Raw genomic sequence first — 13,479 nt, forward strand, 5'->3', positions numbered from 1 at the left:
CGTTCCGGTTCTGCACAGACTATCGAAAACTCAATGCTGTCACAAAGCCTGACAGTTTTCCACTTCCAAGGATTGAAGACTGTGTAGACCAGGTGGGGGCTGCCAGGTTTGTTAGCAAGTTTGACCTCCTCAGGGGTTACTGGCAAGTGCCCTTGACTTACCGGGCGAGAGAGGTTTCTTCTTTTATTACATCACAGGGGTTGTTCTCCTATAAAGTCATGAGTTTTGGTTTGAGAAATGCACCGGCCACTTTCCAGCGCCTCATGAACACTGTTGTTGCTGGTCTGGAGGGCTGTGCGGTCTACTTAGATGATATGGTGGTCCATACCAATAGCGGGGGGGCACACTTAGAAGTTATTAGAGCTCTTTTCCATCGCCTTTCTGACGCCCAGTTGACCATCAACCTCGCAAAGTGTGAGTTTGCGAGGGCGACAGTCACTTACTTGGGAAAGGTGGTGGGTCAAGGACAAGTGCGTCCTGTTCGGGCTAAAACTTTGGCCATTGACCGGTACCCCTCTCCCATGAGTAAAAAAGAGCTGATGCGCTTTTTGGGCATGGTAGGGTTTTACCACAGTTTTTGCCCAAACTTTTCTTCAGTGGTTGCGCCGTTGACTGACCTCTTGAAGTCCTCTGTGAAGTTTGACTGGACTCCGGTCTGCCAGTCTGCTTTTGAGAGAGTAAAGGCCCTCCTCACTTCCTCTCCGGTCTTGGCCGCGCCGCAGCTGGACCGGCCGTTCAAACTGCAAGTTGATGCTAGTCAGAACGGAGCTGGTGCTATGTTGCTCCAGGAGAATGAATAGGGCGTTGACTGCCCAGTCAGTTTCTTTTCCAGGAAGTTTGCTTCCTATCAGTCCAGCTACTCAGTTATTGAAAAAGAAGCGTTAGGGTTAATTTGGGCGCTTCAGCATTTCAATGTTTATGTTGGGGGTGCTGTTTCTCTTGTGATCTATTGTGATCATAACCCTCTGACGTTTCTGCAGTCGCTCCAAAATCCAAACCAGCGGTTAATGCGCTGGGCTCTGTTTCTACGGCCGTTCAACTTAGAGATACGTCACATTAAAGGCTCAGACAATGTGATAGCTGATGCTTTGTCCCGTGCTCCCACGGAGTAATGGTTCATGTTTATTACCCCATGCTTCCCTCTCTGTCTTCTTTGTTTTCCAGGGCCTGGATTACAGAGGTTACGGCAGTTGGGAAGTGATTTTGGGGAAATAGCGGTTCATTGGGGGTATATTTGGGAATTTAAATGGACATTTATTTAAAGGGGACATATTATGCAAAACTGACTTTTTCCTTGCTTTAGTATGTATATTTGCGTATCCGGAGTGCCTCCCCACCCCCTAAGCATGAGTTTTGACAACTAAGTCAATATTTTGTACCTGGCAGAGTCAGGAATTGAGTCTCTAAACGAGCCGTTTGGATTTCACCCGGATTGTGACGTAACAGTCCGGGTGATTTGCATACTCTTTGCGTATCTCCTCCCACATTACGCCAGCTACCTGAACGAGGATCCGCCATTTTTTTCCCCTCGCTAACTTGTACGCGACAGCCTGACCGCTACCATGTACAACCCGAAAGCCAAGCACTGCTGCTCTGTCGTCGGATGCACGGATCCTCATGTTTCGCTACATCGCCTCCCTACCAAAGAGGATATCAGAGCGAAGAGGCTACTTTTTATTTATCAGGGTCCCAGCTTCAGTGAGCAGAAGCGTTACGGTCTGTGCCAGTCACTTCACCCCGGACTGTTTCAGCAGCCAGGGTCAGTACAACGCTGGACTGGCAACGAGATTGTCCCTTAAAAGATGGATCCATACCCACTGTCAATGATGGAACTGTAAGTATTTAAAAAACAGTGTAGTTTTTTGTTACTTTGGCCGTTTAGCACATGAGCTAACGCTAACCGTGGGTGTAAATATGAGGCTGAGCCAATATTACATGTGAAGTTATCAACGTTGGGCTTACTGGCCGTAGGATTCACGATAATGTTAATGATACGAAACGTTTATTATCTGTGCTCAATCCTTCGGTTTTTTCGACCAAAGCATGTTACTATCAGTCCATTTAGACATCAAGGACCCATGTCAACAAGCAGAAATGAGCATAATATGTCTCCTTTAAAGTCTGTGATTTTTTAAAATTTTTTGGTGTCCCTTTAATCACTTGGTTGCTCAAAAGGCACATTTGGTGTAGTTTAAATTGGTGATTTATGGTATAATGGTTGTGGGCAAAATGACTTGTGATAGCCTACAAGCCTCTTGTTAAGGGGGAGGGTGTTACGGCCCCTTGGGCCTCTCATCCATGTTCTGCAGTAACATGTTCTTGCGTCTTGTAGGCCTGGTCCTGTGTGTTCCTGAATGGGGATGTGCCAGCGCACGGGGCGTCTCCAGCCGAGGACATAAAATGGGGCTGGCCTTTGAAATGAGGCGGCAGGAGCTTTGCCTTGTCTTTTGTTGTTCTGTTTGATATGAGGTTGTTCTAAAAACCTATATGCTTTCTTCACGGAATTAAACCATTGTTGTGAAACTGTGGCCAAGCCTCGCCTGCCGTTTGTTTTGTTACCTTGAGCTGGTAACAGTTGTGAACTTGAATGTCATCTTCTGTGAAGAAGACTGCAGTTACAAAAGAGAAACTAGATGGCAGGTTGTTTTGTTTAAGTTTCCAATTGGCTGAAGATATAAGTTATTGTTACATTATGTTGTTAATTAATGTTTTAAATTTGACAATGTAGTGTGGTACATTGCGAACAAAGGTCAGATATTATATTGCATAAAAGTCTAGTCTAAAAATGGCATAGCAACCTGTGCTTTAAAAAAAAAAAAAAGTAAAAATCGAGAATCGATATTTGAATCGAATCAAGGATTTGGAGAATCGTGACACCCCTAACAGGCACTCAGTCCACTGTACAGGCACTCAGTCCAAGACATGTACAGGCACTCAGTCCACTGTACAGGCACTCAGTCCAAGACATGTACAGGCACTCAGTCCACTGTACAGACACTCAGTCCACTGTACAGGCACTCAGTCCAAGACATGTACAGGCACTCAGTCCACTGTACATGCAGTCAGTCCAAGACGTACAGGCACTCAGTCCACTGTACAGACACTCAGTCCATTGTACAGGCACTCAGTCCAAGACATGTACAGACACTCAGTCCACTGTACAGGCACTCAGTCCAAGACATGTACAGGCACTCAGTCCACTGTACAGACACTTAGTCCACTGTACAGACACTCAGTCCACTGTACAGGCACTCAGTCCAAGACATGTACAGGCACTCAGTCCAAGACATGTACAGACACTCAGTCCACTGTACAGGCACTCAGTCCACTGTACAGACACTTAGTCCACTGTACAGACACTCAGTCCACTGTACAGGCACTCAGTCCAAGACATGTACAGGCACTCAGTCCACTGTACAGACAATCAGTCCACTGTACAGGCACTTAGTCCACTGTACAGACACTCAGTCCACTGTACAGACACTCAGTCCAAGACATGTACAGGCATTCAGTCCACTGTACAGACACTCAGTCCACTGTACAGGCTCTCAGTCCACTGTACAGACACTCAGTCCACTGTACAGGCTCTCAGTTCACTGTACAGGCACTCAGTCCACTGTACAGACACTCAGTCCAAGACATGTACAGGCATTCAGTCCACTGTACAGACACTCAGTCCACTGTACAGGCTCTCAGTCCACTGTACAGACACTCAGTCCACTGTACAGGCTCTCAGTTCACTGTACAGGCACTCAGTCCACTGTGCATGCACTCAGTCCAAGACATGTACAGACACTCAGTCCACTATACAGGCACTCAGTCCAAGACATGTAGGCAGACAGTCCACTGTACAGACTAGAGCTTAGATCAGGCCCAAAAATCAAGCCCGACCCTACCCGAGCCCGTGTACGTTGTGTCTGAGCCCGGGCCGGGCCGGGTCGGGCCGGGCCATTAACTGTAATTATGAGCCCGAGCTCGATTTAAACCCGACAATTTTTTGGCGCCTCCTTTTGTTTAGTGGGTAATGTAACCTGCACGATGAAGAAGAGCAGGTGTACTTCCGCTCCCCGTGAGAAAGGGTACTGCCGACAGAGTGAAGACTCCCCATTTTATTTTGTCTTTATTTTGTAAAGTGTTGGTGCAAGAACCTCGGCCTGGATCGTTTGCATGTATGCCTGTAACATCTAGTGCCGCAGAGACCTGGCATGGTATGGTCAGTATTATGAATAAGAGTGCCGTGCGGAAACCCACACATGTTGCCTGCCGTCTCTTGAGTAACCAGAGGCACCCGCACTTAAGTGGACCATCACCTTCCCCTTCACAGTGGGCTGTTATAACTGACGCTCTAAAATACAACTCCGAGTTGTATCCGCATGTAAACAGAGTTGTTTGTTTATTCAGAACGGAATGGTTCGCAAATGAATAAAGTAATGATTCAAAAAACAAACAAACACAAACACAAATGCTTGATCAAGGGCCCGGCCTGGTCCGGCCCGAGGATAGTGGCAGGAAATATCGACCGGCTCGGGCTTGGGCAGAGAATCTAAACTGTACAAGCACTCAGTCCACTATACAGGCACTCAGTCCAAGACTACAGGAAAGTAGACTGATCCTTGTTCAAATGTTTTTATATGCTGTATAATATGTAACATTTCTGCATTAAAATGTCTAAAAACAACTAGACATTTGTTTATATCAGAGGTCAAGTTAGAGAACATCATAATGTCTACAATTACGGACATTAGGGCTGCACAATAAAAATGATCATTTTGTGATTATTTTGACAGATATTGCAATTGCAATGTGATTTATAATTAGTGGGAATGAACATTTTTGCATCACAATTTTCCTTTTTTCTCTGAAAAAAACTATTAAAACCCTGAAGATGTGACATTTGTTGGGGTCTGAACCAAACAAACATGTTTTCTTATATCTGGAGGAGACCTGTAGTCCAGGATGTCTCTGCAGCTACTTCATCATAATGCTGTTGGTCACACAGTTGACATTTATCAAACAACTGCAGCTTCTTCTCATTTGGACATTGCGCTTAGTCATAGTACGATTTGATTATTTCGCAATTTATTGTGCAGCCCAACAGTATATTGAAGTAGACTAGAATTAGCAGTAGCTAACCCTCGTAGTAAACAACTGACTGTCAAATAAAAAAAACTACAATTCTATAATATTTCAACAATATTTATAGTCTGTTTACACATTGAACTGGGAGAGTTATGAGAAGCATTCTGATAATAAATAAATGTTCATATCACATTTCAAGTAAAAAAGGGCTGCACTTGAAAATAACACACCACAGAGAGATTGAGTAATGTGCCTCTTTTAAAATAAGATAAATAAATAACTCACACGCTGTTGGGCAGTGATTGACATGTGACGATTCTGGTGGATCGATCATAGATCATTTATTTCCTGTGCCCTTAGTTTGGACTGTTTGTTATAAAGACTTGTGCTTCATCTCATAGTGGCACTTCACATTGCTGCTTTTAATAATCAGCCCTCTCTAAACATGACACATATGGTGTTGAACTGCCTTTGAGAAGAATGAACATCAGAGTCCATTCTGTATTAACAGCTATGTCTTGTTGTCCACATATCTCTTTTTAAAGCATGCTGAGTCCTACCTCTTCTCTGACTCACTTATTCACCCCACTGTCTCAAGTCGTCATGGGTGTCAGAAAGCACAGATTTGATTTGAAGGGCTGTATAACATCACGCAAGATAACTTATATCACACGCAACTGGTCTGTGAGTTTCGTCGGCTGTTAGGCTTGAAAAGTTGTGACAGTTAAAACAGAAAGGCTCCGTCAAAATATATTTGTTCTCAATAATATATTGTTTATAGGTCTGGGTCCAGATAGGACAGTGGCTGGGTCCAGCCCGGACCGCGGTCCGCCTATCAGTGATCATGGTTCTATATCTTGTTATAGTATCCCAAATTCTTCTGTATTTACTCAAGGTAACAGTGCGTTTCACTTGTCACCTGTTGTTATAACTTCCAGAGAGTCAGAGGCCACTGAGACCTAACATGAAGGAAATTAACAAATGAGATGAGGTTAAACAGCACCTGGCCTGTGAACATCTGTCACGGCAGATGTTCGCGGCCGCGCCCGGGTCGTGGATCGTGGATGCGCCTACTGCTATGGCCCTGCCTGATCGTGGATGCGCCTACTGCCATGGCCCTGCCTGATCGTGGATGCGCCTACTGCCATGGCCCTGCCTGACACCCACCACTACTGTTGCTAATATTAGTCATATCTCTGTTACATACGTCCCACCACTATTATTGTAATGCATTACTACATACTATCCTTACCGTTAACCACTGCTACTGTTATCACTAGTAATCGCATTTCCATGTGCATTTCATTATTATTGCTGTAATACCTCTTTATGTACTTTCATTCCTGTCAACCATCCATTATAATTGTATACATTGTGATCTCGTTGATCTGCTCTGTACATGCGACATCTATTGCACGTCTGTCCGTCCTGGGAGAGGGATCCCTCCTCTGTGGCTCCTCCTGAGGTTTCTTCCGCATTTTTCCCTGTTAAAAGGGCTTTTTTTGGGGGGCAAATTTTTCCTCACTCGAATCGAGGGTCGAAGGACAGAGGGTGTCGTCTCTGTACAGATTGTAAAGCCCTCTGAGGCAAACTGTGATTTGTGAGTTTGGGCTATACAAATAAAATTTGATTTGATTTGATTTGATTTGATGTTCATCATCAGTGGTGGATGTTTAACAAGAAAGACAACAACTCCCATGATCCCACATGTATCCGCTGTTTGTTTAGTTTTGACTAAGGGGCCTTTAGCAGCAGAGATAACATGTGCTGCATTTCAATAGCACAGAATGGGAGTGATTATAACACAAGTGACTTTCTCTCATATGGCAGAGATCATTTCATCAATCTGAGGCTCTCACTCAGCAGCAAGGCGCTGACTCTGCTGCTGTGATAATACTTCAATGTGATGCTACCATGACAGGCTACTGGGTATTTAGGTTATGTCCAAACAAAGGGGATTGTAACAGGCCACTACTACTACTATCACCACCACGACTACCACTAAAGTATAATGATAATCCTAATCTTTAAATGCTGACAGAGGGGCACATCGTGGTGCCTACAGGATGGTTCTTCCAGGCTGCGGGCGGATGAACTAAATGCAGCAGCATCACTGGAGGCTTCAGTCCTCGGCGAGGAACAATTACTGTGAGCGTCTGTGGAACGCACTGATCTGATGGGGATGGACTGAACAGGGGCCATCTTAATACTGATGATTCAATGGAATGTGTCAAAAAAACTGCAGCACAGTTTCGATAGTTGTTGTCATCACAGTGGTTTGACTAATGAGTCACAAACGATGAGGCACTTCAGATAATCCCAAATATTGAATTGGACAGCTGTGTAAATGTTTGAATCCAGCCCCAAAAACTGTCACACACACAAGGAATCACACTATGGTCTGTGGAGACTGCAGTGTCACTGGCTGCAGAGAGACCAGGCTGAACAGGGACGAGGTGAATACAGATTCTCTGGACCAGTGCTGTTACAGCCAGTCTGGCTGCATGTGAGGTTCTGCACTATCTTCTTATGCTCGAGGAACCAGAAGGTTTATTTGTTCAACCTGATTGTGGGATTCAGTGTGGTTGCTCGCCTCCTTAGACAACAGCCCCAGTGAGTTTACAACTCATGTTCATGAGAGAGCTGCCAGAGGCCCGGTCTGTCAGCACCATCCACCCCAAAACCAGACGCACCACAAACACATACAGCCTGACTGACAGACAGACAGCGTCCATCCATCGGCTCTCATACAAAGACATTTGGTTCCAGACCATCAGTCCACCCAGCAGTCAGTCAGCTGGTCAGAGTCACTGTCAAACTAGATATCAGCCAACCAAACCAGTCACACAGCAGCCTGTCAGCCATCACCTGCATTATCATCATAGGCCTCATGATAGACAGACAGGTAGACACAGATAGATAGATAGATAGATATATAGATAGATATATAGATAGATAGACACAGATCAATAGACAGACAGATCAATAGATAGATAGATAGATAGACAGACAGATGCTTCACCTCTACAAAATAAAAGCACGGCAGCAGAGTGACGCTGTCCTTGGTCTCATTCCCGCCTTTCAGCCGCTCCTTGGCACGAGACATGACGAGCGGCCGGTGGTCTGCCCCGTTGCCGGGAGACAGGCAGCTGTACTTGATTCCCGTCGTAATTTTGGCGAAATTCGGGCCGAGTCCGGTTACCCCGAGCCCTTAACGGCGGACCTCCATCTCCAGGCGAGGTGAGCTGGAAGTGTCGACGCCTGTTACTGTGGTTGGTCCGCTGTCGCCCCTAAATTGCGGTTTTTGGGCTTCATAAAATTGTGTCAGCGCAGGACTGACCCGGTGTCGGTGAAAGAGTTCGCTCTGCGTGCTGACATTAAACGTTAATGTGGTCCTGTAGTGTGGTCGGAGGAGAGGATGGGTCCAGTGAGCCCGGCCGGTACCTCAGAACTGTCCACTGTGCTATCTCCTCTCCTCTCTGCTCTGCTGCAGCAGGTGATGCCCACAAGTCAGACACAATCATCACACTTCCTGTCACGATTTTCAAAATAAACACATGGACTATTTCTCTGCACTTCAGTTTCCCACTGAACACGTCAGTCTATGAGGCTGTGACTCTATGAGGTTGTGAGTCTGTGAGGTTGTAGCATTCCTTCTGGCAAACGTGGTGGTGTTAACAAAAAAATAAAAAAACACCTTCGTCTCTTCCGGTTACATGTTGTTGCTTGACGTATATCAGCAGGTGCCGGAAAAGATAGGCCGAAACGTAACGACGTCTCACTCTGTACATGTTTCGGTTTTACACAGAGCCGACATCACACGCCTCCCGGTTTGCCCCATGTATAGTGGAGAGAGACAGATAATGTATTGATCCTGTTTGAATGGTGTCATGAATCACACATATGATCTAGGTGCTCCACACAGATGATGTTTGTCAGTTTGTTGTAATTAAAGTCAAACCTCATGTAGTTTTGTGTTAAAGCACTCAGTGAACTACGTTCGTCTCACTCAACACATGTCACCAACATCAACATGGAGCCAACTGGGCTCAGAAAAGCTCGTAAAAAAGATCAACATCACAATAAATCTGCTGACATTGACAACTTCAGTTCTGTGAAAGGAGAGTTGGTTCTTGTTCAGTTCTGTGAGCTGCTAATATACAGGAGCAGCTCTACAATGTTTAAGTTAGGAGATGATGTCACTAACGACACTGTTGGCTGTGTCATCTTTATAATGACGTATTTTCACAGTCTGATGTTTCATTAGTTTGATGACAAACTGACAAACATCATCTGTGTGATTCATGACACAATGCAATAAATTATTCGTCTCTCACCAAACAAAGTTTATCTGAAATCAGGTCCCTCGAGGGACAATGAGAGGGACGGGGCCTCGGCTCTCTATAGATCAGCTGTTTATGGTCCACAGGCATAGTCTTTAATCATTTTGTTGTTAACTGAAATGAAGGAAACAGTTATTGCTCGCTGTAGTTTATGTAGAGGTTGAGTGTTGAGACAAAAGATAACATCTGAGTCTTCTTTTGAAGAATTAGGCCTAAATTTATCTAATAAACACAAACAATAAAATAAACCATGAAAGCTAGAATACAATAGAAATATGTAATCATCCCGATCAAGGTCCGTAGTTGAGCCGAGCATATTATTCACATTTTAAACACTTCCTTTAACACCCACCTCTTTGACCCAGTATTAAGGTCTGGATTTTATCTACAGAGTGATTCATCCTCTTGATAAACAACCAAACAAGGAAAACCAAACTGATCGAAGGGCGTGATGTCAGAAGCGTGCTAAAAACCTATTTTCTGCACGGGTAGCGCGCATGAGTGTGTGTGTGTGTGAACACCGCCTCCAGCACAGAAAGCTTTACTTGTGATAGTACAGTATGTAGGACACACAGGCCTGCAGATACACTGTGCCATGGTCCCCCCTCCAGCACCGCCTGCAATATGTTGTCAAGTCAGTGTGTGAAAAGCTGCTATACTGTACATGTGATCAGTCCTATGGATCAGCTACTACATACTGTACATGTGATCAGTCCTATAGATCAGCTGCTACATACTGTCCATGTGATCAGTCCTATGGATCAGCTGCTACATACTGTACATGTGATCAGTCCTATAGATCAGCTGCTACATACTGTCCATGTGATCAGTCCTATGGATCAGCTGCTACATACTGTACATGTGATCAGTCCTATGGATCAGCTACTACATACTGTACATGTGATCAGTCCTATGGATCAGCTGCTACATACTGTCCATGTGATCAATCCTATGGATCTGCTGCTACATACTGTACATGTGATCAGTCCTATGGATCAGCTACTACATACTGTACATGTGATCAGTCCTATGGATCAGCTGCTACATACTGTCCATGTGATCAGTCCTCTGGATCTGCTGCTACATACTGTACATGTGATCAGTCCTATGGATCAGCTGCTACATACTGTACATGTTATCATCCCTATGGATCAGCTGCTACATAATGTCCATGTGATCAGTCCTATGGATCAGCTGCTACCTACTGGCACCTCCTAATTATTATTAATCATCAGAAATGAAGAAATTCTTTCTGGCAACAAAGTGACAGCTTTTCACCAGCTGGACGATATGCACCATGTTGTCAGACTAATTTTCCTTCTGATGTCACTTTGTTTTATCACACATTTATACATGTGGGTCAGTTATGAAGAGCAGATGGAGATGGACAGTCAGAGGAGCAGGTTTGTGTGAGACATTTTAACTTCACATGCTTTAGTTTAAACTAAGTAATCTAAAACATGTGAGTAATATCTGAGCACTAGTATTAGATATGTTGCATCCATACTTCAATTCATTGTAAATCAGTAATGATGCTCATCCATAATTCTTATATTATATCATCAAACTTTGATGGTTATGGAGTATTTTGTCAGGTCAGATGTTGTTCTCTTCTAACAGTTTGATTTATTGAAATGATTAAGATTAGAATAACATTACCATGAACACCCTGCAGTTTATTTTGACTCAACACCGTCCAGCTGCCCTGAAGACTCAGCAGAACACCAAATGTGTATTAATCCGCCTCTGAAAATAGTCCCCAACAAATGTCCTCCTGTTTGAGTAATGTTTGTTAAAATCTACAGTGACCAGCTGTTTGAGGAAGTAACTAAAACTTTCTGACAACCATCATTTATATATGGTTAATTAACAGTTATTAAAAGTTATTTGACTGAGTTTCAACTGATGTATATAATATTTTATAAATGGTTAATAAATACTGTGTAGTTCATCTATCAACAGTATTTAGATGGTCACTATGAAGATGGAAGCCATGTTTACATCTTTACAATAATAATACATTGTTTAAAAGTATTTCATTGTTTAACAGTTAAGTTTCATTAACTATTCATTCACCATTTACCAATGATGCTGAAGTATTACTAAAAATGAATTTGTATCTTCGAGATGCAGTGTCAGAACGAGCTCTCAGAACCTTTTCACCTCTCTCAGGATTGGACTGTAACATTGTCTCATTTAAAATGACAAAGACTGTCACAAACGGTCCGTGCATAAAGTATAAATGAATCTCAATTGTTTACGTTGTATAATGAAACATCCCATTTTGGGGGTATTTCCTATTTCATTGTCTTAAGACGTGTAATGCAGCTTGTTTATGAAGGTGGATTTGTGTCTTTATTATTCAATCAAAAAAAAGGTTGCTTCAATCAAAATATATAGTTATATATAGTATATAGTTGATGGGGAGAGCCTTTTGAAGTTTACACTTTGTTATAGCGCCCCCATTAGGCTGATTGGGATCAAATGTTTTGAGCAGCATTTGGACATCATTTATACTCAACGTACCAAGTTTCATGTCTCTAGGTCCTCCAAACTCGCCATAAATGATTAAAATGCTAACAAAGACGATAAATGACGAACAGGCCACGCCCACTTTCACCTATCAACATGGCAGTCAAGACATTAGTTAATAGTCACCCCTAGAGCATGCATACCTAATTTGGTTAAATTCCGTCCAATGGTCTTTTAGGTACGCATGTGTGGCATTTATAGCGCCCCCTATGGGTTGAGCTCAAAATGCTTTGGTAGGCAGATTCCCAGTCCCGTTGTGGACCTGCCCACCAAGTTTTGTGATGATAGGGCAAAGGGTGTAAGAGTTATGGCCAATCATTTCTAAGCTCCGCCCATTGCGGATAGTAATTGGTCCGTGGCGGCCATGTTTTTTGACCAATCTGGCTCATTTATAATAGAAACTTGTCTTTTCATCCCCCGAGGCTGTATACCAAATGTGGTGTTGATAGGGTCAATTTTGCAAAAGTTTTATTCACTTTACTGTTTTTCACATTATGCAAATTAGCAAAAAATCTAGTTAGGCGGACCTTTATGGTTCTAGAGGCTTTTTTGTAGAGCACATTGAGCTGGACATGTGTGTCAAATTTCAAGTCAATCAGACTTACGGTGTGAGGGGCGTGGCCTTCTGAAAAACGCATTTTCAAGCCTTTATTACAGCGCCACCATCTGGCCGACTGGGCTCATATTTTAATAAAAGTTGATGCACATCATTTCCAATCATTGGGCCAAGTTTCAAGTTTCTGGGCCATTCCAGCTCACGGGAATTTGAGCTCAAGCGGCAGAAAACAAATAATAAATATAGCCGCAAGCGGCAATCCGCGGGTTCTAACCTTTTTCGTCCCAAACCAGCCACCCTGAAGCCACCCTGAAGAGGCTTTATTTGTAGAGTACTATCAGGAGGACATGTACAAGAAATTTCGAGTCAATAGCACTCATAGGTTCGTGGGGAGAGCCTTTTGAAGCTTACACTCTTATGTTATAGCGCCCCCATTAGGCCGATTGTGATCAAATGTTTTAAGCAGCATTTGGACATCATTTACACTAGACCTACCAAGTTTCATGTCTGTAGGTCCTTCTGGCTCACCATAAATGATTAAAAAGCAAACAATGGCGGTTAATGAGGAATAGGCCACGCCCACTTTCACCTATCAACATGGCGGTCAAGATATTAGTTAATAGTCACCCCTAGAGCATGCATACCAAATTTGGTGAAATTCCGTCCAATGGTCTTTGAGATACGCATGTGTGGCATTTATGGCGCCCCCTATGGGTTGAGCTCAAAATGCTTCGGTAGGCAGATTCCCAGTCCCGTTGTGGACCTGCCCACCAAGTTTTGTGATGATAGGTCAAAGGGTGTAGGAGTTATGGCCAATTATGTCTAAGCTCCGCCCATTGCGGATATTAATTGGTCCATGGCGGCCATGTTTTTTGACCAATCTGGCTCAGTTATAATAGAAACTTGTCTTTTCATCCCCCGTGGCCGTATACCAAATTTGGTGTTGATAGGGTCAATTTTGCAAAAGTT

At 43.7% G+C, this 13,479-nt stretch overlaps 1 protein-coding gene across 2 annotated transcripts in view; it reads right to left on the minus strand.

Annotated features, from left to right (window-relative positions):
• LOC311266480 (phospholipid phosphatase-related protein type 4-like) overlaps positions 1-13,479 on the minus strand; it is a 160,855-nt gene that overhangs the window by 128,674 nt on the left and 18,702 nt on the right. The window contains exon 1 of one of the 2 annotated variants that reach the window (XM_084368854.1): positions 8,102-8,774. The exons of the other annotated variant lie outside the window; for it this stretch is intronic. Coding sequence (XP_084224980.1) covers positions 8,102-8,185 — 84 coding nt within the window. The 5' untranslated portion in view covers positions 8,186-8,774. Of the gene's footprint in view, positions 1-8,101; positions 8,775-13,479 lie in introns of those variants that run through there. 2 annotated transcript variants of the gene reach the window in all.

The sequence above is a fragment of the Pagrus pagrus genome, assembly GCF_965226575.1.
Source record: "Pagrus pagrus genome assembly, chromosome: 12".
Lineage (NCBI taxonomy): Eukaryota > Metazoa > Chordata > Actinopteri > Spariformes > Sparidae > Pagrus > Pagrus pagrus.